The 27394-nt window shown below is 39.8% G+C and overlaps 1 protein-coding gene and 1 long non-coding RNA gene across 2 annotated transcripts in view; one reads left to right on the top strand and one right to left on the bottom strand.

The window, feature by feature from the left end:
* Positions 1 to 27394, bottom strand: part of LOC136007809 (uncharacterized) — a 56779-nt gene that overhangs the window by 12482 nt on the left and 16903 nt on the right. The gene's annotated exons all lie outside the window — the stretch shown is intronic.
* Positions 1 to 27394, top strand: part of LOC136009112 (uncharacterized) — a 54100-nt gene that overhangs the window by 14678 nt on the left and 12028 nt on the right. The window contains exons 2-5 of the mRNA XM_065669183.1: positions 6709 to 6766; positions 11259 to 11354; positions 11485 to 11610; positions 19546 to 19604. Of these exons, the coding sequence (XP_065525255.1) occupies positions 6754 to 6766; positions 11259 to 11354; positions 11485 to 11610; positions 19546 to 19604 (294 nt within the window). The 5' untranslated portion in view covers positions 6709 to 6753. The remainder of the gene's footprint in view (positions 1 to 6708; positions 6767 to 11258; positions 11355 to 11484; positions 11611 to 19545; positions 19605 to 27394) is intronic.

Raw genomic sequence — 27394 nt, 5'->3', positions numbered from 1 at the left:
GTCTCTTTCTATTAGCTGCTCATTTCTTAGCATGTTTGTGATTTCATTCAATGCTCAGGCTTATTATAAATTTTGTGAGGGCAGGAAAAACAGCATGAGAAAGAGAGGCCAGCAGTTCTGTTTTTCAAGCCTCTGATCAACTCCTGTCAAACTCCTTTTCCTGCCAATGACAGCAAAAGAGTGTAGTGCTTGAGTGAATAACAGTGGGAGCTAGAATACATAAGCACATGGAGAAATTATTTTAGGAGCTACCAAAAAATTTGAATAACACCTTCCATAAAAAATACTAGACATCTCCTGTGCTACTGCAACATACTATCTCAGTCATAGCTACTACAAAGATAATAAAAAGTGTATGTGGTTACTAAATTGAAGTAGCAGTGAGTTTTCCTGGGTCATTTCCTCCAGACTCCCATTTTAAAAACCATGGAGTGGTCATATCCTGCTGTTAATTCTGTTTCTTGTTGCCATTCAGGTCTAGAGAACTAGAGGTGAGTGACTATCTGATAAGGAACTTTCTTTTGCTCCCCAAACCCCCAAAACCACAGAAAATGCTCCTAGCTTTACAGTCAAGGCTCAAGTGAGCAAAAAATATCCCAAATGCAATCTAACAGGTTCATAATCTAAGATACAGTCATTATGTGCACCAAACACTGCCTACTTGGCCCTGCAATATCCAAGCCATCTGGGTGCCTGCCAATGGAAAGAGCACACAGGCAGACACATGCAGGTTCCTTTGGAACATTCTGCCCACTGGAAGAGAAGAAATCTGCCTTTCACATGAAGTCATTTTGCCAGTGTTTTGAATAGTATTTTCCGCATGTTTTTCCTATGAGATCAGCAGTCATGCCCTACTGTTCCACATTATCAGCCTTTTTTTTTTTTCCACCCTGTGTTTTACATTAGTAGAACAGCCAGCTCTGAGATCATATTACATAAGTTTCTTGTTTTCTTTTTTCAATTTCTGTGTTTCTCTAATTAATAGGAAGTGGCTCTCCATTATGGCCTAGAGACGATAAATGGCTTCCTTTTCTCATTTGTGCATGGCTCAGCTACGAGCCCTTTGTTCTCTGAACTGCTCTTTCCCAGTGCTGCCAGCACCAAGGGTATTGTGCTTCACAGAGCAAGAACCACTCCAGGGACAGGACAACTGTGTCGCGAATATGTTTGGCCCCCACCAGCTGGGGACCCTTGCATAATGTTTGCATAATGTAAATGCATTTACTGCACACGATAAACTCTGACCCACAATTTTGGCTCTGACTGGAAGCTAAACCTTATTTTAAATAGAATTCATCCCATCTATCATTAATCTACTGAAAGATAGTTGTCTGAGCTATTGAGCTGGTTCCTGAGGCTTCCTCTGTAATAGTGTAAAGGAGTATTCAACCCATCTGAAGCGGATGACTTTTTGCAGGAGGTACCTACTTACCGCTGCCCATAGAATGAACTGAGGATGCTACTAAATGAAATGTCTACATTCCAGATGACTGAAGTGATATGGTATGAATTCCACCTTACATGGTTTGCTGCATCAGCCGAAGCCTTATCTGTGTGCACAAATCTCTTCCTTACACTTGTAGCCTAAGACATTCAATGCTACTTCCATTTCCCATTTTCATAATTTGGAGCTGTTGACTTTCCTTTTCTTCACTCTCTCAATGGAACTGCTAAATAATTTGCAACAAATCACATACTTCAATGAAATAAAAATTCTGGGGAAAAAAAGAATCTCTGAGCACCTTTAATTTTTCTTCCAATGCTTTTCAAAATCCAGTGATTATGTCATTTGCTGACAGTTGGGTAAGGATATTCACTACTCAAAATTCAAAGACTGTGAGTTTGTCCAGTTTGGATACATTGACCACAAAGTATTTCTCCAGTTTTGTGACAGTACAACAGCTAGTAACTGCTTTGGCTCTGATCAACACTCGTTTAAAAGCATGGTAATTGTCTGTTACAATGACTCGGTTGCACAGCAATCATTTTGAGCTTAGATGGAATTATTTAAACTGCTGAAACATAATTGCTTGAGATTTATCTTGTCTAAAAATTAGGTTTCGCAGGTCAAAAATTTATTTTCTGCAAATGAGTCCTAGTATGCACTTAAAATTCATTGTTTCTAAGAAAGCTATTAGTGAATTTATTTGCTACAATATTCCTGGGGGGGGGGGAAAAAACCAAAAACCAAAAAACAAACTGTGTAAGGGAGAATATATTGGAAATATATTCACTGTATTTGTTCAGCCAGTTAGAAGCTGAAAATTAACACTGAAGTAATAACAGGTTTTACAAAACAAAAGGAAATACTAAATTGTTTTTGCCTTAAAATAAGTAAATTTATTTGGGAAGAAAATATGGACAATCATTTGCCTGTCTCTGGTATTTATAAGATGTTAAAAGGGAGTGGCCATTTCAAGCCTTTCAATTTTTGTTTGTATATAGAAGTCTGAAGTCTGAAGATAATTTCAGATTTTGGCTTGGCAAAAAAAAATTGTGTCCTGCAGTTATTTTTAAAACAAGGCTAGAATAGTTGGAACTAGGTGGTTCATAGAACAGAACACAATTGTAAAAACTGTTAAAATGAGATGCCTTGTTGACAAAGCTAAGGAGACAATAGCCTATAAGAAAACAGTCTACATACTTCTCTACATACTCCCTAGTGTCTTCACTGAGGATTCTTTTCTGAGAGTCTTTACCACAGCACCCTTCCAAAGAATCCAGATTTTCTTTTGCCTTCCTGGCCTTGTCCTCATGTCTTGCTAGAAAGTGAGTTGCCTTCCAATAGGCAGTATTAACGCATTACTTCTTTCTTGTCCTTCCTGGTTTTAGATTTTGTTATTCAATATTTCCCTCCTGCGTAGGCTGAGATTTCCAAGTCTGTGATCCTTACAATGAAACAGACTACTCAGCAAGCTGATGCTGTCTTAATTGGTCACAAAATCTGAAGAATAGGGCTCTGGACATAGTTAGTGAGACGAGTAAAGGAAATGGGATGTGCCAGAACTGAAGAGTTGGGTCTCTGGGAGCTGAATGCCATGGCAGCACATGCTGATGAGAGATACTAGACAGAGGATCTGTTCCATGAAGGTGTGCTGGTAAGCTGATTTAGAAACTGTGCTCTGAAACTGGCTCCAACTCGGCAACCTGGTGACCATTCAAGCTAGACTTAGACAACGTTTCGTTCTAAAGCTTTTAGTGATTTCTATTTTCTACAGGAAAATGTCCACTGAGTTATTCTTACGCACCTTGCACTCAGCAGAGGAAAATACATGGTAATTTTTTTGCAGTCTGAACATTCAATTTAATACTGAATGCTTGTTTGTAACTTGGCAGTGCTACTGATAAACACCTACAAATTTCAGATGCGACTGTTCAATAAGAATGACAGGCATTAGCAAGCTTGGCAAAAAAAAAAAATAATTCTCAGTTCCCACACTGATTGTTCAGCACATTCTTTCCTGTTTTCCTTGTCAGGTTCTCCGGAGGAAGCACATAGTAACCATACTCAAAGAAATTCCATTTTGGTTGCAAAACCTTTGCCCACTCTAGAGAAAGCTATGCCAGCACTGGAGTTAAGTTACATCCAGAACTGTGAGGGAAGTAAAATATTCCTCTTTCAAAAAATATTTGTAAGAATGGCAGTGAGGGTCCCCTAAGGTTTGGAAAACCTCTGAAATGCCTTCTTCCAAAATGTCTGTTACAGTTTCCAAAGATCCTTTTCCAAGGCCCTGTCTGACTATTGCACATCTGTGAGATTTTAAAGATTTAAAGAGATTTAAAGAATGTTTAAAGATTTTCCTTAAGAAAAACCACACCAACAATGCACCCTTCCCAACAGGAGCACTTACTAGTTAAAGGAAGCTTCTTCAAAAATACTAGTTTCCAGGAAACCCCAGAATGCAAGGCAGGTTGTTTGAAAATATAGGACTAGTCCAAATTATTAGGAAACCAAAAATTCCTTATTCCCTTGAACAGGAATGTCTATCAGCCTGACCACTGGTCAGATGCAGCAAATCTACCTTCTGGTTGAAGAATCCATGTAGGATTAATACAGTAATTCTGAGGGCTTTAGGTCACTGCCTTCATCTGGCCTGCTTTGGTAATGACAAGAAAGCATTATCATCAGTGAAAGTGATTTTGTTCATATTGATGCCCATGGTCAGTTTATGCAACTTGGAGTAAGTTTTTGTTTGTTTGTTTTTTAATGGAAAATGGTGATGGTCTCTATTATCTGGAGTAGGCAGATATAAGAAATCAAGTCAAACAATAAATATAATCATAGGTCAGAGTGGAAAAGCCCAAACATCAGGAGTGTATATGATCTGTGGCAAGACAAGTGACTATTCTCTAGACTTGTCACTGTAGTATCCTTCACAATTATAGAAAAACTCAAAACAAAAAGGAAAAGGAGGCTGGGAAAATTTCAATCTTTACTATTGTAAACCATGTACAGCACCTGGAAATGCTTAGGATTCCCGAAACGACTCAGAATATAGCTTTTTTTACAAGCAGTACTAGTACTAGTATACTTCACTCTATTTTTAATCCAAACAACATAGACTGGCAAATACTATAAACATTTCTGGAGATATTCACACAAATTTTGCTTCATCCAGACTTAAAGCATTTCTATTTATTTTCTTGGGTTACTTTCTTCCCTAGGGACAGAGCCAGCATCAGGGTGAATGTCATCCTCTGAGAATATGAAATGATTGATAGCTAGGTTACATCTACAAAGCAAGAGAAGAGGATGCTTAGTTAATGCGGCCATAATGCTCCAGTAAGACTCAAGAATTTATGTGTGCCACTGAGAAGTGGCTTTGTAAGTCAAGCTCCAGAACTAGGAATTAAATATATGATTCCCCTGAATCAGTTACACATTTTCTTTGTTTCATGTTTCTTTGTTCCCTTCTTTCAAACAGTTATTAAACACAGTAGTATTAAACTATTAATTAGTTATTAGAAAGAACATACTGTATACTCTTCCCCAGAATAACAGTATTTAAGTAACTTATCTGGTCTGGGCTCCCCTCAAGTGTTGACTTCTGCTTTGTTTTGGATAGTAATTTTTTCTTCTAAAGCTTGCTGAAAACTTTAATTTGCTTCAATGCTTATAATGGCACAGTGTGATAAGAGCAGGGCTGCTCAGACCGACCTGCAGTATTTAGTTGTGCACTCACGCTCATCCACTCCTTAAACCTGGACAAGGAGGTGTCTGATGCTGGGCTGTCTTGCGTTTGTGTTGTGTTCACACAGTGCCTAGTCCCACAGCATGCCTGTCCATATGCATATGCTTTGGATCTCTAACTTACATAAGATACAATAATAAAACCAAACTCCCCTTTCTACTTACCCATAAAAGGCAAAGAAAAGTAATGAAAATAGTTCCCTATAAATATTCAGGAAAGGAAAGCTTTGAAGTTAGATTTGAAGACAGGTGGAGTCACAACTCTGTAGAGAAGCCTAGGCCCTAGAGAAGAGCCCAGGCCAGGGCGAATTCTGGGTGGGAAACAGGACAGGCTCAGTGAAACAGGAAGTTTGGCAGTTACAGAGGACAAAGGATGGTCCTTGCCAGTCCACACATTTTATAGCTAGGCCAGCTGGATTTGATGGCAGCCTGCTCCAGCAATCTCAAAATACTGTGCCAAAAAATTTCAACAGAGAAATTGAGATTTTTTACAAAATGAAACAGAAAAAAGTTACCACCCACAGCACTTGCCTTCCTGCAGTATTTACCATGCAATGTTGTCATTTGCAACTTACAGGGTACTACATGTTTCTGCACCTATGCCAACTTGCAGAAGTTACAAATGAGAGAGCTGAAGGTATTGGTAGGCACTATATAGCTGGTGGGACAGATGAGCAAAGGGGTGAGGAAGAGGATTGAGTCATGAGGCAGTATGTGGTGTGTCACATGCACAGTAACAGCTCAAAGTGAAGTAACTGGCAGTATGGATGTTTACACAGTTGCTTCAATGGTGAAAGGTTCTGAAGTGACTGGAGTAGGTGACATCTGAAGCTTTTGTTTTAGCTTGGCTACACACCCAGGAAAATGCAAGTGCTTTGTTTTGACCTAGGTCTTTTTCTTTATAACCAAGAACTAGAATTGGATTTGAGAGGAAAGCCTTTATTTTGGAAACCAGTTTTGTACCATAGGGCACTCCTTATAACCTGTGCCAAGGCTGCTTGAGTGCAGGTCAGCTGCAGCTGCAGCTCTGGTATGAGACTACTAAGTACTTGTGTAACAACCAAACATGCTGTGACCATGTCTTTGAACAGGGTCAGCATAGTATTATGATCTATTTCATAGTATTACGAACTATTTCAGCATAATATTAAAATCTAAATTTCAAAAGAGCATATCCCTCCGTTAATGTTTGCTTTAACCTTTGATGACTGTTTACCACATACCTGTTTCTATTTCAGGTCAGAGAGCATTTGTATGTATCTAAGAGGACATATATCTAAGAGACTGTTTCTGCATGGGTAATACTGAGGGTAATTTTAGGTCTGGAACACATACTGAGAAGTGGACGGGCTGCCAGAAGGATTATAAAACCAGTTGTGTGTTTTTCAAATCTAAAGGACAGGTTTCGATTAAGCAAAGTTAGGCTCAGCTGCAACAGAAATCAGTGCCAGACAGACAAGCCTTCTCTGATCCTTCTCCTGCCTCACCCACTGTTCCCATTTTGTCCTTTTGGCCAGCTTTGAAATGAACATTTGCTCTAAACTTGCAGAAACCCTTGCAGCATGACAGTTTACGGTAAGTAGTTCCGAGGTGAAGGGTTTCTATACAGCTGAAATCGGTGAGAGGGGCATGTCAGAGGGCTGGCCTATTGCCAGGAAGATAACTTACCAGTTGGTATTCTGGAGCTCACTTGCATTAAAAACAGGCAGGAAGATGCTGTGCATACCATTGTATAGGCTCTGACCCTGTGCCAAAATAAGCTCCTGAAATGGATGCACAGTGCAGCATCTGAAACACTGCACTGTCCCAACTGTGGCAAAAGGAAAACATTTTTTCCCCTGTTGCTATGTACTTTGGCAGATATCCCACCCAAAGAATTGTGCTCAAAGTACTCTGGAAACACCTGCCAGGAGACTACTTGGGAATGTTGTTTAAACAAGAGTACCTGCCAACTTTCCAGCACTGTTGACTTTGCAGTACCAAAAGCGCGTCCTATTTTAAAACAGACTTGATGGATAACTGGAACTGGGCCATATGGACGAAGCACAGAATGTGTTTAAAAATTTGCTTGTAGTTTTTGAAGCTGCTCAAAGTAAGTAACTCGCTAATGTACAGACATTTCAATATGTAGAGTACACGTGGTTGGACTCGAGACAGGAACACATACGTAATAGTGGTATGTGTTGATGTTGTGTGAGGAGAGGAAGGATATGTTTTTCCTACGGTAATTTACTCTAAAAGGGCTTCCACGTTATTTTATGCTGATAAGACATCTTTTTAAGTGTGTATGTACAATATTTTTAGTAGAGCTATAAAAATTTGCAGGGCAAAGCTTTCACATACACTGTTTGTTCTCAAGAGAGGTCACACAGAAGCAGGAGTAAAGGCACTCACCACTTGCCAGATTTGTCCACTGAAGGGAAGAGAAGGTGAAAAAAGGTAAAGAAAAATGTTTTTTTTACACACACAGACTTAGCATGCACAGATACACTGGAAGGGCCAGAGTTACCGGGCAATGATGAAAATATAGCCTGCTTCATTAACATCAGCCAATGCACAACAGATGCCAGATCTTCTAATGGGGAAACTGAATTTCCTGCCATCCCCACTCTGCACATACTTCTATTCCCCCATGCAGTGTGTTTATTTCCAGATGTGGGTAGCTCAGTGTTCATTTGCTCAAATCTCGTATGGACCCTTTGAAGGTTTCAGAGATCAGTTCACACTTTGGGTTTTGGCCCGCTCTTAGCATGTCCTTGTGCTGGAGAACTTGAAGCTCGTAGCAGTTTTCTGGGTGTGAAGATCTGTGAGGTTCTCCCACTGCAGTAACAGCCTCACTCCACAAATTTAATCTCTGTAGGAAACTTGAACAGACATGGAAAACAGCTCTCTAAAGGATCCTCTCAGGCACAGGGACGAGCTGCAGCCTCTCTGAATCAGTCATTCACACCGCACAAGTACAATCATGCAATAACTCCAAGAAAGGCTACATTAGAGTTCTGCTCACCCATGGATGTGCCAAATGTTCGAATACAAAGTCGATGTTAACCCCCACAAACATGCAGCCAGTCAGTGAACGTCCATCAACACAGCACACGGCAAGATCTCTCAAGCTGTTTTACTACTCCACTGTTTCACATTGACCCAAAGGAGTGAGGAATACATCTGCCACTTGTAATACAGTATTTTGTGAATTTTCAAACTGCTTTAACCAATTAAAATCCAGAAGTTGGCTTAAATACTCTGTATGTCCAAATAAAAAGAAACTGTCTGCTGCATCAGCACAAGTATATAACTCCATCCTGAAATATTTACAGCCTTTTTGAGCTGCTTTTTCTCCAGCTGAAGCCAAAAGAATTTTGTCTGAAGACTACGGACTTTGTAGGTCTGTCTTCTCTTGAATGTCAATGGAAAGACTTGTTGACTTCAGTAGGAGCTGGATCAAACCTAAAGTCATAATTTGTGAGACAAAAGGCTCACAAAATTCAGCTGCAACTATTCCTGCACTAATCAAATATTGGTTTAGGTAACACTTATTGGTGATTTTTTTACTGTAAAGGCACCTACACCATCAGAACATTTAGAAAATGTTCACAAATGTTTTGACATCTTCATGTAAGGTGCTACAGCTCTAACACTCCATCTTCCTTATAGCACAGGCATAAATATGACTAATGACTAGAGCAGGGTGAGTATTGTACAACCAGGTCCTTGTACAACACTGAAATGCAGAGCTCTAAACTTGGCTTGAGGATGTTTGACATTTCTTTTTGCAAACATACATCTTTCATACACAGTACTGTCGAGGTGAGAATTTATATTCCCAAGAAAGTAGCAGACCCATGAAGATGTAAAAACCTTTGAAATCCTAAATAAACCATTAAAATCCATAGACGTGTGGCAGGAACAAGTAAAGCCAACCAAATGCATGTGTATGCTCAGGCTATCTTTTTTATTCTATATAGCTATATAGACCTAACTTTACATCTGGTTTCCTGACGTGGTGTATGTGATTCCCTTCACTGCTATTACAATCTTGCCCTGAATAGCTCAGTACATCTCCCCGCATAGTGTTTTGTTTGTTTGTTTGTTCACTTTTCTCCAAGAACACTACAGCATTTGCTGTGTTTTCTGGCTTCTGCTTCATCAGAATTTCTTTTCTTCTTTTAAAAAATATAGAAACCAAAACCATAATTGTGTTTCTTAAAAATATCTTCAGGGCTAACAGTGCTCTAAGGGAGGTATTTATTTTTAAAAACCTCTGTGGAACTTTAAAATATTTAGTTTAGTGCACAGAAAATATATGCAGTACTTTGATAATCCTGCATGGTTCAGAGCTCTGACTTCATGGGAGGAAATTTTGGTTTAGTTATTATGAGCTCTTTTATCCATTGTCTAATTCGTGTTTCCTGTATTTTTAAGTACAGGAGGTTGAAGAATTAAGCTGATTAAAATCGGAAAAATGTTATTTTAAAAGGCTAAACATAATTTCCCAGGTGAACTGTCCTATGCATAATATTCTTTAGTGTGAGATTTTTGCAGCACTCTGACACTGACATGCTTTTGACTCTGAGGTGTTGTGCTAACAAACCTTGAAAGATGCTTGAGATACTTGGCTCAGAATTGTGTTCTTTGTGTAACTAAACCTTTCAGGCAACGTGATAACAGATACTAAATTACTTCAGCAAATATGACTGAGACGTAGAGGCTGTATTCAGTGCTGTTTGTGATGTCATATTAAGCACACTAAGAACTCAAACAGCTATTATATTTCTCATATTAAATTCTGCTTTTAAAAATCTCTTTTCTATCTCTGAACCTCTGCAAGTGTACTCAAAGGCCTTCCCTTAAAAATGTATTTTTATTTTTAATCCCAGAGGAACAATATTTTGGAAGCAGTTATTGAAGGCAGTTTTAATCCTTCTGAATAATTTGGTCAGGAAAACTAATCTTTCACATAACAGCACACTGAATTTTCTGAGTGGGGTCCTGAAAAAACAGGAGCTTGAGAACTAAAGGCATCTGGCCAAAAAACCTCTCTACCCTTACTTGAGGTTTAGGGAGACCTGTTTAAGAATTATGAAAGGCTGCTGCACTTTATTTCTGGGGTACCAGTTCTGCTCCATCAGAAACGCTTTTATTTTCCTTCCTTTTTTTCTCTCTAACTGCAATAGTTCAGATGGAGCTACTGAAGATTCAGTCACTTCATCCAAGTAGCGACTAGACCCTAGTTGCTCTCACAATTGATTGTACTTGACTTTAGCCACAAACACTAAGTCTGAAATACTGGCTGAGCTTAGCAACTTAAAAACCCTAACAACAGGAAAAAAACCAGATTCAGCTAGGAACTATAGGGCAAGTTGGGGGAACTTCAGCAAAACCAGTGCCAGACCAGTCTGTGCTGGGCAACTGTCACTGCATTAGATTGTAGAGCCCTTTGGGTCAGATCAGGGTTGCTGCCAGTCTGTCAAGAACTGATAGCTCTATGACAACTTGCTCAGCATGGCAAGAAGGAAAGAATACAGAGAGTAGCATGAGGAAATGTGACATAGTGCTTATGTATACGCTTTTTTAATCCTAAACCAAAAATTTATTGGAGTTGCTCCAATGTACACTAGTTTTTGGTGTCTAACGTTCACCCTACATCATTTGACAAATCTTTAAAAGACATGAAAAGCTGTACTGGACTTAATATCTCCATCACAAAAAAATAAGATGTATGGGTGCAAGAACTCATTACCTTGGTCTTATGCCATCTGAAGATTTCTGAACGTTATATACAATTTTGGCTGGACATCTTAAGCCACTTCCAGCCCCTTAGTAGAGAAAATGAAAAAGAGCAGTGGAAAATAACCTGTTACAGTTTTTCACTAGAAATAATAATAATAATGGAAGAAATGGGATGTTATTATAATCCATAAAAATACAGTGATAAACAGCAGGGAACTGTATATACACAGCAAAAGTGTACTACTCTTTTACACTGTACCCTCTCCTACACTGTTACTACTCTTTTACACTGTACCCTCTCCTACACTGTTACTGACCTAGTGTATTTCTACTGCAGCCAAGAAGCAAAGGAGCAAAACATCAGGCCCAAACCAAAGCAGACATCTAAGGAGCATTCTGGGACAAGAGCAATATCCCCATCCAGCCAAATCAGGTGAGAAGACCATGCATATGAAGGGACCAACTCTCACCCCCTCCGTGTACTATGATCCTCTCCTCTCCCCATCATCTGCCTCTGCTACTTGTGCTAACAGCAGGGTGGTTGTGGCATCTCTAAATGGCAGGAGGAGAAAGGGAAGAAGGGAGAAGGAGAAGAGGAACATGTGGCAGTAGCAGCAGCAGATGCCTTCTGGATCCAGGGCTCCCCAGATGGCATTCAAGCGAGGCACTGACTGTGGCATGTAGCCCAGGTGACATTTTGGTAACTCCTTACATGGCTGATGTGTTAAAGATTTTTTGTTGATGTCACAGCAGATTGTTCTTCTGTTGAAAAGTGAGAATCAGGTCTTTTTCCAGCAACAAGCTCCAACAGCATCAACAATCACCTTTTGCTTATGGCCACTAACCTGCTTTCTTAACATTTGTTTAGCAACAAGTACATTTTGTTTAGCAGCCTGCTGTTTTGTAATGGTGTCTCTTCCACTCTGACAGTGGTGCAGATGCAAAATTTAACAGTTTATTTTTTCACAGATTTTACATCTTCAGCACTTCCCCAATTTGCTGCACTCTGACAGGCAACATTATCACAGTTTAGTTGGCATAAAATACCAGTCCTGAAACAATTCTCTCTCTTTTTTTTTTTAATGGAGATACTAATGAATGTGGAAAATGTCTCAAGTTAATTGGTTCCTCTCAGAGGGACTGGAATGGGAAAAGGAAATGACAAGGGAAACGGATATAAAAATAAACTATTCTTGTGCTTTAAATTTCCTGATCTCCTGGAGATTTTCATAGGCTGATGTAAAGGAAAAACCTCACAGCTGGTGCGTTTATGCATTTTAGATGCATATGAATAGGAATATTTATGCTTTAAAGTACTGACATGATTTTAAACCACCATTTTCAAATTGCAGCTGATCTACGCTTCATGTGTTTCTTGGCTTCATTTGGAAAAGACACAGGGACCTCAAAAAGTGTAGCATTTCATTAGGAATAAAAAAAAAAGAGCAGCACAGGCTGCTGTATATATTGAGGCACTTGCCAAAGCTATGGGAAATCAGAGGATCAGATAGGCCAGCCTCCTTCCCCCAAGCTCCACCTCTTATGAACTAAAACCAGGAACGTTTACTGCCTGGGACAGGACCGCTTTATTGAAGAAAGCTGTATGTGCCTAGGTGAAAAAGAACAGTATGTGCTTAGGCTAAGCCAATCCCCCAAACTCATTTTCCATAAACAAGGCTCTGCTACGGAGACATAACTTTGTTTAATCCTGTCTGGATGACATCATTTGCTAGGCACTCTGGAACTTGCCATAGAACTTGTGATTCACCCAGGTCCATTCACTCTGGAAAGCAGCTCTCCCTTTGACTCTGAAGCAGCAGAAAAGGTCATTTGTCAAAGCAGTAGAACAAGAACTTGTCCCCCTGGATCGTGACTACCCTAAAAGGTATATTTCTCTTCCAGGAAAAGTCTTTCCAAACCATTTTATTTAATTGATTTTTATTTTTCTCTTTGTTTTCAAACAACCTCAGAATCACTTCCAACATGGATTCACAATTATTTAGTGATTCCAGCTACTGGATACTGTAGTTTCAGTCTGAAATAAAGAGAAATTAATGTTTTGATTTCTTAAAATTCTATAATTTAGGTACATATCACATAAATTATGTAATTATGTTTAGTTAACTTTTATGCCTTTTTTTTTTTTTTGCCCCTTTTCTGCACCTCTTTACTCACCACATAAAATATTTTTTCTCTTCCTTAAAAAAAAGAGAATTTAAACATTTTTGAAGTGCATGGAATGCTTGCTGGCTTGGAGCAGGGCTACAGACCAAAGGCCTTTTTCTGTAGCAAACACTGAATTCTGACGGCACTGCAGCAAGTTTTCCTGATGCTATTCTCTCAAGCTCTCTTGGAGTGTTGTGGGGTTAGGGATGAGGCTAGGAAGAGCAGTGGCTTCTCCATCTTACCTCCCCAGGTGACTGCTCTTAGCTTCTCCACTACACAAAGCAGAACAAGCTGGATTTTGGGTGCCTTTATGCCTTATGTCTTAATTCTCTGTGAGCTAGCTCTGTCACGCAGACAACATGTCAACTGAGAGGTCACAACCGACTTCAAGACAGTGCAGGTTTTGGCCTTGCAGGTGAGGCTTTCAAAGCTTCTAATGAACACAAGGCACCAAGTGAGTTTCTCAGGCTGAACTTCTTTCCATCATGTCCTTGAGCTAAAAAAGCAGGCTAGGGAATAGCAATCCCTTGAGTCTAGTTAAAAGATCCCAGCTTGTAGTATGGGAAATGCCTCCGTGCTATTCCATCTTGAATAGTACTTTGTAGCACTGAACAATCTGTTCTTGAAATGCAGACTGGATGTGCTGATTGTAAATTGTGGGTCTGTTTTGATTTTAGTTTTACTGAATTAAGAAGTTTAACTACATGATTATGAACAGGGATTCGGCAAGTCACTAGAACTATTCAAGAGTGGGCTCCAGCAGTAATAAAAGAGCAGTCGTTATTAATGTGAAAAGAAATCTGTTCTGAAACATAACTGATGTGAAACACAGTAAAATCTTTAAAGCCTGAATTTGTTGTGCCTTTGCTGTACAATGCAGTGCAGTGCTCCCAGAGCTGGAGCAGATTAAGTTAGCACAGAAATATCCACCATAGTGCTGCACCAAGTATTGCTTTGGATGGCTTGACTGCACTTTGCTAATATAGTCATTCTAGTTCACAGTTTACACCAAGAGGTCTACAGCAAGTTTTCTGTTACTCCAAATACAATGTCAGGTTCCTTCAACAGATCAGGAAAACAAAACAGATACCATGCTTTAAATCTGGAAAACCCTATGATCTCTTCCAAACAGAAGATAGTAAAACCTAGGCTGAAACAATTTGTTACTCTCACACTTTGACCACAAATTCCTGGAACTTTCCAATTAAAATTTTGTTATAAATCATACATTATCCTTAAAAACTTTAGTTTTGGTGTTTTTTTTGACCCAAAATTAAAGAAAAAAAAAAAGGAAAAAAAAAGAAGAAAAAAAATCAGTGGAAGATCCCAAACCACCAAGAACTGACCAGAGATTGTGGATTTGGGTGCCATGTTTCTCAAGAAGGGATGGGGATGGAGAACAAATATAGGCATTTACAAATAGAAATAGCTGAGCAGAAACAAGGCCCAGCATGTAGTGTGCTTTGCAAAATACCAAGATGTGGTTAGCTGGTGCTAAGGAGGTCTTGTAATATAATGTATATTCATGCTAGATACTGTGAGAGGAAGCAACAATTTTCTTGTGCAGTATACTGTATCTTACCCAGAAGTTTTGAGTTTCTCCTGTTGGTTTTGTATTAATAGGGCTTTCAGAATGGTTGTTTTTTGTGCTCCCAGCTATTGTAAGCTTTCTTGGGTTTTGTTTGTTTGTTGCTGCTCAGCTGAGCTGACAACAAATTCTGGGACAGTGTCTCTTGCAGAGAGATCAGTATCTCATTTCTGCATTGCCTTCTTTTGTAGACTTGGCTTTTATTCCATTTGCTAATCTCACTGAGATTGCCTGTAAATCATTCCCATTGGGACTTTTTCTCATTTTCTTCTTTTGTTTCTAGGGTATTTTGCTGGCTGCCTTCCTCTATGGAACAATTCCTGCAGCCAGGCCAAAGAGCTTCTTCAAAAGGGGCTTATTTAAATGCCTCTAAAAATTGAAAGGAAGAAGTCAAAATACACAGACCTGAAACTGTCCTACTCGATATAGAAACAAGGAAGGCAGTGAGAGGAGGAGATGTCTTAGGAACTAAGAGCATTACCACAGGGTCCTACCCAGTCTCACAGCCCACCAGCCCTGCTGCCCTTGTACATCTTGGCACGCAAGGAAGTAGTTATTCAGTTGCCAGCTCTCCCTCAGTGTCACAATAGTGAGCTTACATTCTTTCACATTTTACAGTGTAGACGTGTAAAATGTCTGCATGTGCTCTCCATAAAGTAACTCCATAAAGCACCATGCTCTCTCTCACACACTAGAATCACATCCATATACATATATGTATATATTTCTTCCGATGACAAATGTTGCCACCAAAATTATTAGAAAGTGTTACAGCTTGGAAAAAAAAAAGTTACGTACTAAAATATGGATTGTGTACTAAATCTATCTCCTGCTACATGAGGGTTTGAAAGAGTTCCCCACCCACAGTGTCAAAGCCTGAGTGTATTCCATGCAGAAAGATGTTTTTTTAATCTGGCTCTACAGGTGAAAAAACCCGATAAAATTGGTCTGTCTTTTCCACGCCTCAAAAAACCAAATCTGATAAAAAAAATAGTAACAGATGGAAAAATAAAATACCAGATTTCTGAAGCTAATAAAAAATAGTTATGATTCCCAGTTAACTCTGCATTTCAGTGGCATGAAGTATCGGATTTGCTAAGCATTTTGAAACTCTCAACCAAAAATACTGCAAACAAAATATAAGCTACAATCATGTCCTCATCACAAAATGCTTATTAGGAAAAGAGAAGAGAGACATAGGGTAGATGAAGTGTTTAGATATAATGCACATGAGTCAATCCCACTCCTCACTGGATACTAAGGTACTTTCTGGTCACGATAAACTGTTCTTCAGAACATCTTCATTGGTGTTACTGGGCTGGGCCTTGAAGAACTCGCAGGGAAAAAAACTGTAATGGTTTGTCACCTAATTAACACTCCCATATATGTTGTCCAAAATCCAGATTTTAAAAACTTGGCCTGCTTTATAGATTAGCTCTTTTCTCCCATCCAGCTTCTTTTACCGCTTGAATAAGAAAAATAATTCAATTGGGCTAATGATGCGTCTTTACAATAAAAATGGAAAGAAAAAGACCTGCATCTTGATTCAAATTTCTTTGTCACTGGGGTTGTCTCTCTGCAACTCTTGTGCGTTTACCACAAACCAGCCCAGTTAAAATATCGCACTATCCATGCCACTCCTTGCTACTGCTATGACATTTTGATTTTGGGAAAAATAATGCCAACGCATGTCAGCTTGGTTTGCGTGATAGTTTCCTTTTTCCTTTCTGGTCTGTGTATCTCTCACTTTCCCAGTATCTTGCTGATAGAAACTCTTGTACTTTTGCCTTTCCCCCTAATATTTCCTGTAAGTATCTTCTTTCTTTTTTTTTCTTTATCTTTTTTCTAAGGACAGTTGATATTGCAAAATAAACGAGAAAAGGATGTACTGGAAATACCACATTTTTGTTAAAATCATGTACCTCGGAATAGCTAAGACCATTTCGTACAAAACCTGAAAATGTCCCAGTCCCACAGCTGGACTGAACATTGATGAGACACAGAGCTCTTAGAAATTGCTGGGGTAAGATGAGGTGTGGTCGTTAGACATTTTCCTTGATAGCTAGAATGGACAGCATTGTAAGTCAGAGACACCCCCACCTCCCATCCTTACCTCTTCAGCTTGCTTCATTTGAAACTAATTTGTATTGCATACAGCATGGGGCTATTACCAAAAGGCTTGAGCAGAGACAGGGTGGGGATCCTGTTATGGCAGGGTGTGGTTTTTCTGTAGTTGAAAAGACTCATCCCTTCATTGTATTTACAGGAAAAGAAAATCAATCTTTTGAACATGTCCTCATGCTAACCCAGTTGCTGCACACAGAGATAAGAATGAAATCCAAACTTCCCACCTCCCCTAGGCTTCATCTAAATGACTGCCACATTCTCTAACACTGAGATATTACTTGCACGTTGGGAAGAGAATCCTCAAGGAAGCAAAATCTTTATAAAATCATGGATAAATATGGATCAAAGTATTATATCTGATTTTAAAAAAAGCATCTGAAATAGCAAATAGTAGAAATCTGCTTAGTTCCTAGACATTAAAAGCCAAAAGATAACCCCCCCCCAAAGAAATCAAACACCTACTGTAAGTTTAATTCTTAATCTAAACAATCCTCATTAGGAAAGCCATATCATCTTCAAAGCTGCCCCTCTCTCTCTCACCTTTGACACAGGATTCATGCCTAGACCTTTATGTTCCTTGGCTTCCTGCTATAGATGTAGAGGAAGAGTCTCGAGAGCTGCACAGCAGAGGGGAGGGGGCAAGGGGAACACACTGGGGCTAAGCTGCAAAGGGGTATTAACGCTGCAGTCCAAGTTCCTCCTCTGGTGAAGAAAGATGCCTAGTGAATAAACTGGATGTACAAGACTTTTGTCTGAGTGGAGCACTCCCCCCAGCCCCAAAGAAAATGTTTCAATTTTTTTCTGCTAGCCATAATTGACAAACTGATCCCAGTTTGCCCAACGACTACTCATTCAACTCTCCTTTCTTCAGCTCCACCAGGCTTCCTCCTCCTCATGTGTCACCCCAGATGACCCAAGGGGAGGAAGGATTTACATTCTTTGTGCCAGATGGGGCGAGGAGAATGGAGGACTTCTCCACATGTGACAGGGCTTTCTGCCATGCACCCCCAGCATGGGTTGTGCTGAAGATGTAAGAATACAGTTCTCCTGGTCTGTCAAACAGCCACCACAGCAAAGGGATTAACAGAGCTCCTTGTTAACAAATTTTCCTGGTTTTAGACTTGTTATTTTAAGGTACTATAAAAAGTTTCAATCTTGAAAAGAAGTTTTAAAGTGTCCTTAGATTATTCTTAATACTTAAAAAATTATTTCAGTACACACAAAGCAAGTGATACAGCCCAGGTATTTTTCTTAAAATGGTGAAAGATATATGGGAAAAGCTCCTATATGAATTATGCAATGGTAGGTGTATCCATATAGCTATGGAATAAAAGAGCTAGATATGACTTTTTTTTTGACAGGATATTTAGGGGAAAAAAAAGTTGTATCATGATTTTCCTCCTTACTTTTTTTTTGTCTTTTAGAAATTGAGGTGCATTTTTTGTATGCTGCCCCTCCTTTTTCCTGTCCAAAATGAATGACTGTGATCAAAATAAGCTTTTCCTATGAAAAAAAACCCTCATGTGGTCAAAAAGGCATTTTTGCCTTTGTTTTAAAACTATTTCACAAACACCAGCAGAATAGCCCCAGTCAAGAGTTTGGTTGCACTCTTACAGTTAATGTTACCACATTATTACCCTTCACATTTAGTCAGTACAACCATTATCAGAGTGGTTATGACATATGGAAGATATTTCATACTGTTTCATAGAGCAGCAGTCCTTACCAGAACTTTACTACCCAGAATATTAAACATTAAGGCAAGATAAGTCAGAAACAGTCAGGTAAATGCTACAGAGCCAGAGAACAAAGCTGTGAGGTCTATTTTTCCCCGAGATGCTGTGCAGATGGAGGACAGGCAACATGCTTGGCAGAAATTAAGTGGTCACATTTTTTAAAGTGTGGGAGGAGCCTTATGTGAAGATACACAGCCAAAAGCGGAATGAGAAGATGGCGGGAGTTGTCCTGGGAACAAACATGCCTGAAAGCTTTTAGCAGTGCCGCATGACTTGCAAACTCAGCAGCCCGCTGTATAGCACATCTATAATGCACCTAATAGAACTGTTGTGTACATTAGTGACAGCCCCTGTAATGCAACTAATTTTTTGCTCTGCTATCATGTTAAGCCACTGGATGGACATGTTTGCATAAAACCACTAAAAACCAGCATTGAAAACATGTGGCATTTACCAGGGACTGTCAGCTCTTTATCTCTTACAGCCATTATTTTGCTTCCTCACATACACATCAATTTACATAATTTTCAAAATGCATATTATTAAGCTGACTGTTATGGCTCCTCTGGAGTGGTTACCATCTATTATGTAAACATATCACTGCTACAATTTATAATACTCCTGTTATTTACCCAATAGAATGTGTAAGTGTTCCAAGTGAGCCATTACCGTCTGCCACATAAAGTAAATCCATCTTCAGTTGCTTTTGCAAGCATGAGTTATAACAACACTTAACATTTCAATAGTGCCATACATGTTGGAAGATCTCAGTGTGCCTTATAAACATTAATGAATGAATTTAGATTTAAAAGCAGGCCCATGTGGCAAGAATTAGAACTAAGCCAATAATTCACAACCAGGTCCCGATTCAGGAAGAGGCTTAATCGTGGGCATCGACTTCGACGCAGCTGCTTATTTGTCAGAAGCTTCGCACGTGCCCAAGTTCCCAGGTGACTACAAATCTGTAGGGTCCCCAGCAATCATTTTTCATCTCTTTCTGTTTGCAGAACATGATCAACCTACAATCTTAACACAGGAGGTCTCTCTGCAAACCAGTCTTAATTCGGTAAGACATTTGGTTTGAATTTCATGCATGCATACACACCCCCCTAAGCACACAGTGAGCTCATTCTTTTCAGGTTCTTTGTATTTTGTGCTAAGTCTTCCCAGAAGAGTGTTTCACCCATTAGTCACCCCACTGCACAGTGTTCTTAAAAGCACTTGGTGGAGGCAGACGATAAAGTCGAGCAGAGCTTTCACCAGCTGGGCAGCAAGGACACAGCTCTGCAACCAGACATTTCTCCTTGATGGAGGTTTGGAGTCATGAAAGCTGTTAACAAAGATAGGAGCTGCAGGTGACTGGACCAGAATGTTAAAAACCCTCACTTGTCCACTGCCGGACAGTGACGTGGAAGGGAAGAGTAAACAAAAATCACTTGTGGTTACTGATGTTTTTTTAATTTGAAATCCGAGCTTTTGGATTTCATAGATACGCCGTGACGAAATGGTATTGTCCTGAACTTATTTTCTCATGACAGGTCATCTGGGAATTAGGGAAATGAAATTTCATATTAACTTCATTATGAACATAAATAAAAAAGTCAGATCGTTCTTTGAATTGTGCTGGCTGCTGAAACACTAAAAGCAATGAGTTACAGCAGTACAAGAAAAAGAAATAACGTTTTTATTTGCTTTAACTAGAAAGTCCCAAACTCTTGATAAAATCTCTTAATAAATACAGTCTCTATAATAAATAGTAACAAATGCATTTAAAAGGGCTCATAAGAGACATAGTTATTTTTTAAGAATACCGTTAATGTATATATATATGCATGCTCCTGGAACTGTAAGCTGAGGTAGTATGACCTATGCATGATTGCATTTCTCCATGAGAGAAGGCATAGTGAAGTGAATCTAGTCTTTGAAATTTAAAAAATGGAAGAAGTATTTAAGCTGTAAATATTATCCAGGTTTCTTACGATGGATTATACAGGATTATATTTTGTTCTGACAATCTGTTTCTAAACTGAATCTAAAGCATGTAAATGTTCTCCAGAGCGGATACACTGCACAACTACTCTTAAGTAGCAGACACTGTACAAGCCTAGTTTTGATCATGGACAAATTTTATAATTGAAACTCTGTTACCAAAAGTGTTTTTAGGAGCAAGTTTTCCTACACAATTTGGTGCACAGGTATCAGATAATTTAGTGTGTTTGCAAACATGCCAGACCACCTAAAGTCTCCATGAACGACGTTTCATGTTCATATGCCTTCTTAGATAGCACGTGAAAGCCAGGTTGCACGTATATAGTGCATCAAGTAAACACCGGTTAGAAAATGAACAGATGTGCTAAAACTGTCTTGCAATATTCTGACATTCTGTGGGCTGGCAAACCAACTACAGGGGAAAGCAATGCACAGCAGGAAAACAACTCATAGGAAGGTTACGGTTAACCTCCCCCCTACTTTATCATATCCTCTTCTGGTATTTACTGCTGTTTATAGCTTCCCATTCACCCTGCAATGATATGGGAAAATGCGGCGTCTGGAAAATTGGTGGAAGTCACTCCCTTAGCACTTAATGAACCTGGCTCTTGTCTGCCAGCTGATAGACCTTGCTGCACATCCATTTAAATCCATGGAGCTTGGTTTTGATTAACACTTGTATAACTGAGTGACATTTACATAGTCTCTCACACCTGATGCTTAATTTTCTGCAGTGACTGAGCAAAGTCTTCCACGTAAGTGTTTCTCCTTGCATTAAAGGCTCAGTTTTGAGCTCCATGAAGCTGATGACAAAATGCACACTGCTTCTGCTTTTTTTTTCTGGCTTTTCAAGGATATCCAAGCAATTTTGAATGGGCAAGTGCACAGTCTTACAGTACAGAGAGACACTGATGTGACAGATGAAAATGAATGACACATTCATAAAAATAAAGAACTTTGGATATGCCTTCTTCTGTAGGTTTAAGTCAGATCCTTCAATATTGTATGCATGTGGCTTATGTTAAAGAGTTTGAGAACAATCTCTAAGCAGTGCATTGAACACTTTATCATTCAAAAATGTAATACAAAAGTGAGTTAAAAAATACATGATATGACAGACCTGGGAAAAAAATAATTGTCATGTTCTCACAGTTCCTAAAGATAAGTGATGTTTCACATGCAGATTAAAAATTGCTTGCCTTTTGCTTATGATGAGTTTTTCCATTTTAGATTATTGAAATAGAAAAAGAGGACTTGAAATATTTCTAATTACAGGGAAATTCTGAACTGGAAAATTTATCTAATTTCTTTACATGCCTCTTACTGCTTTTCTGAGAGATACATATAAAGCGCCAATTTGAAATCCAGCAGATGTAGACAGATTCCAACTCTCTCCACGTAGCAGAAGTTTGTATGCAGCTGGGCCCTGTGTGTTAGTAAACACGGTTATTTGAAACCCAAATGTATTGGTCCTTTGTGCTGTCTGAGTACAGCAAAAGACATAAGAAAGGTTTACATTCAATCTTGAAGCATGAAAGGTGCTGTGGGACTAGGCAAAGGAGCCTCCCCCATCAGCACTGGTTGTGAGAATGACCCTATTCCACCCAAGTCTCCTGCCTGATCTTTTAGATGTCTACTTTAGGGAGGTCTTAATTTACAGTGGGAGCCAGGCAGACCTAAGAGCACGAAAATACAGGAAAAGCAAAGAGGTGGTTTAAAATCTCTCTCTTTCCCCAGTCTGTACACTAACCGCAGTGGCTGAAATCAAAGAACACAGTCTGTGCCATTGCCAGCAAAGATTTGGGAGTTAGAAATTCTCAGCTTTTTCATTAGCCTTCTTTGAGCAGCAGTTTAGCCAGTTGACTTTCAAGGGTCCCTTCCCAATTATTTTTTTTTCTGTGTTTCTGTGATGGTTATGTAACAATAGATCTACCAGTGAAAAGAATTAAATGACAACAGCTTTTTGGAGCTTTTGATCAGTCTTCTGTTTAGGAAAGTAACTTCATGTTATTTCCTATTAACTTCATGTATTTCAGGCGACAAAGGGGAAGTAAAGTTCAAATGAGAAGATGCAGATCAGAATGACTTTCAAATGACCAGCTTCCAGAAAGCTGACCTCTTACATGTGTTACCATCATAATGAAGAGGTCTACATAGCCTACTTTTCTCTCCTTTGCAATCATAAAACTTCAGACTTAACACTAAGACATTCATGGGTGGTGCCTTCCCATTTAACTCTTTCCAAAATGCCTTTCAGGCCACACAGGGGCTTAACTGCTTCTTTTTGCTGTGTAGTTTTGCAGCCTGTTTCCCAGCAATATTCTCCTCCTCAGAAACAGATTTTGTTTCTGGATGAGAAATTCGAAGTGCATGTCATGAACGCTGGTGATAATCTCATTGTGTTTCCCCCCCTATTTTAACCTATTTAGAAAAAGAGATTTGCCTCTTGACTATATGTAACCGGTTTTTGAGATCCCTCTGAAAAGATTACAGTTGGCAGTATTTCTGTCCAAATCCAGACTTTTAAGTGAGAGACATATTTACCACCTGTGTTCAGTGAATAGCCTTTTGGAAGTCCTTAAACTCTTATATAGGCAGAGGCACACAGAACCTTAGTTAGGTTCAAAGTGACAGCCAGTAAAAGAGGTGCAAGTTTAAATCTGATTATCCATTTGGAGAAAAAGCAATGGAACTAATAATTCCTCGTGACTACTCAGATGCTTGCACATATTCTATGGTATAGCATCATAGAATAGTTAGGGTTGGAAAGGACCTTCAGATCATCCAGTTCCAACCCCCCTGCTATGGGCAGGGACACCTCACACTAAGCCATGTCACCCAAGGCTCTGTCCAACCTGGCCTTGAACACTGCCAGGGATGGAGCACTCACAACTTCCTTGGACAACCCTTCCAGTGCCTCACCACCTTTACAGTAAAAAAACTTCCTCCTTATATCCAGTCTAGACTTCCTCTGTTTAAGTTTTAACCCACTGCCCCTTGTCTTATCACTACAGTCCCTAATGAAGAGTCCCTACCCAGCATCCTTATAGGCCTCCTTCAGATACTGGAAGGCTGCTATGAGGTCCCCACGCAGCCTTCTCTTCTCCAGGCTGAACAGCCCCAACTTTCTCAGCCTGGCTTCATACAGGAGATGCTCCAGTCCCCTGATCATCCTCGTGGCCCTCCTCTGGACTTGTTCCAACAGTTCCATGTCCTTCTTATGCTGAGGACACCAGAACTGTACACAATACTCCAAGTGAGATCTCATGCGAGAGAGAGAGTAGAGGGGCAGGATCACCTCTTTCGACCTGCTGGTCACGCTCCTTTTGATGCAGCCCAGGATACGGTTGGCTTTCTGGGCCATGAGCGCACACTGAAGCCGGCTTGTGTTCATTTTCTCATCAACCAATACCCCCAAGTCCTTCTCTGCAGGGCTGCTCTGAATCTCTTCTCTTCCCAGTCTGTAGCTGTGCCTGGGGTTGCTCCAACCCAGGTGTAGGACCTTGCCCTTGCCATGGTTAAACTTCATAAGGCTGGTGCTGGACACTTCACAAGCATGTCGAGGTCCCTCTGGATGGCATTCCTTCCCTCCAGCTCATCAACCGAGCCACACAGCTTGGTGTCATTGGCAAACTTGCTGAGGGCGCACTCAATCCCACTGTCCATGTCAGCAATGAAGATGTTAAACAAGACCGGTCCCAACACCGATCCCTGAGGGACACCACTCGTTACTGGTCTCCAGCCGGATATTGAGCCATTGACCACAACTCTTTGTGTGCGGCCATCCAGCCAGTTCTTTATCCACCGGGTGGTCCATCCATCAAATTGATGTCTCTCCAATTTAGAGACAAAGATGTTATGTGAGACAGTGTCAAACACTTTGCACAAGTCCAGGTAGATGACATCAACTGCTCTACCCCTGTCCATCAGTTCTGTAGCCTCCTCATAGAAGGCCACCAAATTGGTCAGGCAGGATTTCCCCTTAGTGAAGCCATGCTTTCTGTTACCAAGCACCTTGTTGTTTTTCATGTGCCTTAGCATGCCTTCCAGGAGAATGTGCTCCAAGATTTTGCCAGGCACAGAGGTGAGACTGACTGGTCTGTAGTTCCCAAAGGTTTAGTAGTTCCAATATGTTTAGTTCCCAGTATGTTTAGTTGCATGGTATCAAAGTCTTGAAATTTAACAAAACTAGTATTGAGCATCTCAGGGGATAACATTTCTTCCATATCTGTTGCTGCACAACTACTGTGTGAAACAATTTTTTAATTTGTTAATATTTATTTACCAGAATTTGGATTTCTTATTCCTATTAATCATACTCTGCCAGTATAAGGTGCAATTGTTTCTACTGCGCCATGCACATATTAGCCTACTAGTCCTGCTCACTTAAACACACTCCTGAATTCTTCTGCCAAGACATTGGCTGTATCAGTATACATTAAATCTTTGTATCTGTTGCCTGTAGCCTTAGCTTGAAAGCATAAGTAGAGCTTCTATCAGCTCCATTTCTTTTCCATTAGACTGAATAGATTGACATGAAGTACTCACTGATGATAAGAATTGGCCCAAAACTCATAAACACTCCAATCACCCCATTCAGCTGGATAGTATTTCTATATAACAGTTTTATTTTTGGCTGAATGGAGATGACTACAAGAAGTGGCTTCCTGGCAAAATCTGAAGCAAAGGCCAGAGTCTAATGACTTCATGTTTGTAGAAGTGGCTCCAGGTAAATTTATGCTTAAAAGCATCAGTGTAATTACTGCAGTTACAGGCTTTTCTAAGGAAAAGAGAAATACAAAGGTAGAGTAGAATAATCAGTGGAAATGGCACCTTTAGTTTGGGGAAAACATCTTTTTCGAAATACCCAGATGAAGATTTACCCAGAAATTACTTTGGGTTTTGAGGCTCCTAGAAAGTGGTTAGATGACTGAGAGATGCAGAGTAGGCTGTAGAGTACCGAAATGAGTCACTCCCCAGTTTTGACATAAGCGTCTTTTGATGGGATCTGCAAGACTGCATTTTTCTCCAGTAAAGCTGTTCCTGTGTATTGACTGGAAACATTTTTGCAGAGTCCCATGACTAGGTGACAATGCAATCCACATTGGAGAGAGCACCCTTCAGGAGCTCTACGTAGGGCGCCTCCAGACAATCTGAAGAGCCACTGCTCCCCAGTTCACTTTAGGATGAGGCCAAATCATAGTAATGAGTTTTTGAATTGAAAGATAACCCTCCCCTCAAAAAGGACTGTTCTGGTCATACTTCACTGGCCTTAAAAAGGAAGTTTGTCTCATACCATTTTCTTTATAAACTAGAACTATATATAAGGGAGTTATTCTGCAAAACACAAGCCTCCCTGTGCCTCACTGGTTCTGTCAGCATGGAGAATGCTCTTCTAGGCTTTAAAACAAATATTGCCTTTACCACTAGGATTTCCAGGATAAAACTCTCCAAACCCTTTTGCAGAACAATGATCCCCTCTTTATGAAAGTTACAACAGACATGGGATTTCATAGCCACTGAATCTGGCTCTGCTTTATACCGTGTCTCCTAGAATGCCTTGTTGGATGTACAAGGTGTTGATTTCTGCAGCTCTGTGGCCTGTTGCAATATAGGCATAAATGCTTCGTATTATCGTACAAAATCAGTGCAGATTTTTTTTTTTTGTTTTTCATATAGTATATATCTATGATAAGAAGAGAGGCAGGGATTATTATGCAGGGATCCTTCCAACTGAATCTATACGCGCTTTTTTCTCTTTAGTACTTCTGAGAAAAACAGATCAATTACTAGGAAGAGAGGACAGGGAAAAATCTAGGGCTTCACTTTGGGAAATAGGGCTCATCTCACCTAGCTTCAGCTATCTTGAAGAAAGGCAACCCAGTACATTCACACAGGGCTACCCCTCCTCTTTGAGGAGTGAGTTAAATTACTCTCAGGAGCTGCCTGCCTCTGTCCTCTCTAGACAATACTAAAACAACTCATGTAGATTAAAGGGCAAGCCTTAAGATGGCTGAAGTTAAGATGCAATTAATATGACCTACGTATTGAAATCCACTTCTGACAAGAAAGAAAAAAATGCAAATTCAAGTGAATAGATACAGGATCTATTTTCTTTTTAATGTAGGATACAGTTCCAAGCAGGTTTTTATAACCTCGCTTTCTAATCTGGGATTTAAATGATGATTTCTTACTTCCTCGCTTGCATAATATATTTTGCTCTTATTTGCAAACTGAAAAATCTCATGTTTGGTTCTAATATTTGGTAAACATGAAGGCATTATTATGGACATGAATAGACACCAGAGAACCAGACTTCAGGCTACACGGGAAATGAAACTCTGCAGGGCTGAGCGAATAGTGCCTGGGAACTGAAACGAGGCAAAAAGAGGAAGGCAATCTTAAAGATGCCTGATGATAAGTACATTTGTGACCCTGTTAAGTGATCATATTCACTTTGGAGTCAGATTTGTGCAAGTACAAATCTAGGAAAAATGCTAAACAAAATTATTTTAGTTTGAGGAACCATTTCTTACACAGAATACAAAAAACGTAAACTACCCCTCCCTGGCTTTCTATTTTCTATTTCTCTGACAGAAAGCATTACAAGTAGTGATGTTTCTGTAGCTGCTTTCTGCTTGTCTGAAGAAAAGTTTGCATGCATGAAGACTTGTTTCTGCTCAAGTGTTTCAGCTGATACAATGCAAACTATGGCCTCCCCCTTCAAGCTCATAGCTGCTTCAAAGAGAGCATGCAGACAACTTCATTGTCAGGGTTACTGAACAAGACCAGTATCAGTGCTTTTTTGCAACAAAGGCCCAGCAAGAACTGAATACAAACAAGCAAAAAGGCAAGAGCTGTGCTGGG

Source organism: Lathamus discolor, chromosome 2 (assembly GCF_037157495.1).
Source record: "Lathamus discolor isolate bLatDis1 chromosome 2, bLatDis1.hap1, whole genome shotgun sequence".
Classification (NCBI taxonomy): Eukaryota; Metazoa; Chordata; class Aves; order Psittaciformes; family Psittacidae; genus Lathamus; species Lathamus discolor.
The sequence above is the reverse complement of the archived record's forward strand: the minus strand, read 5'-3'. Positions and strand labels throughout refer to the sequence as shown.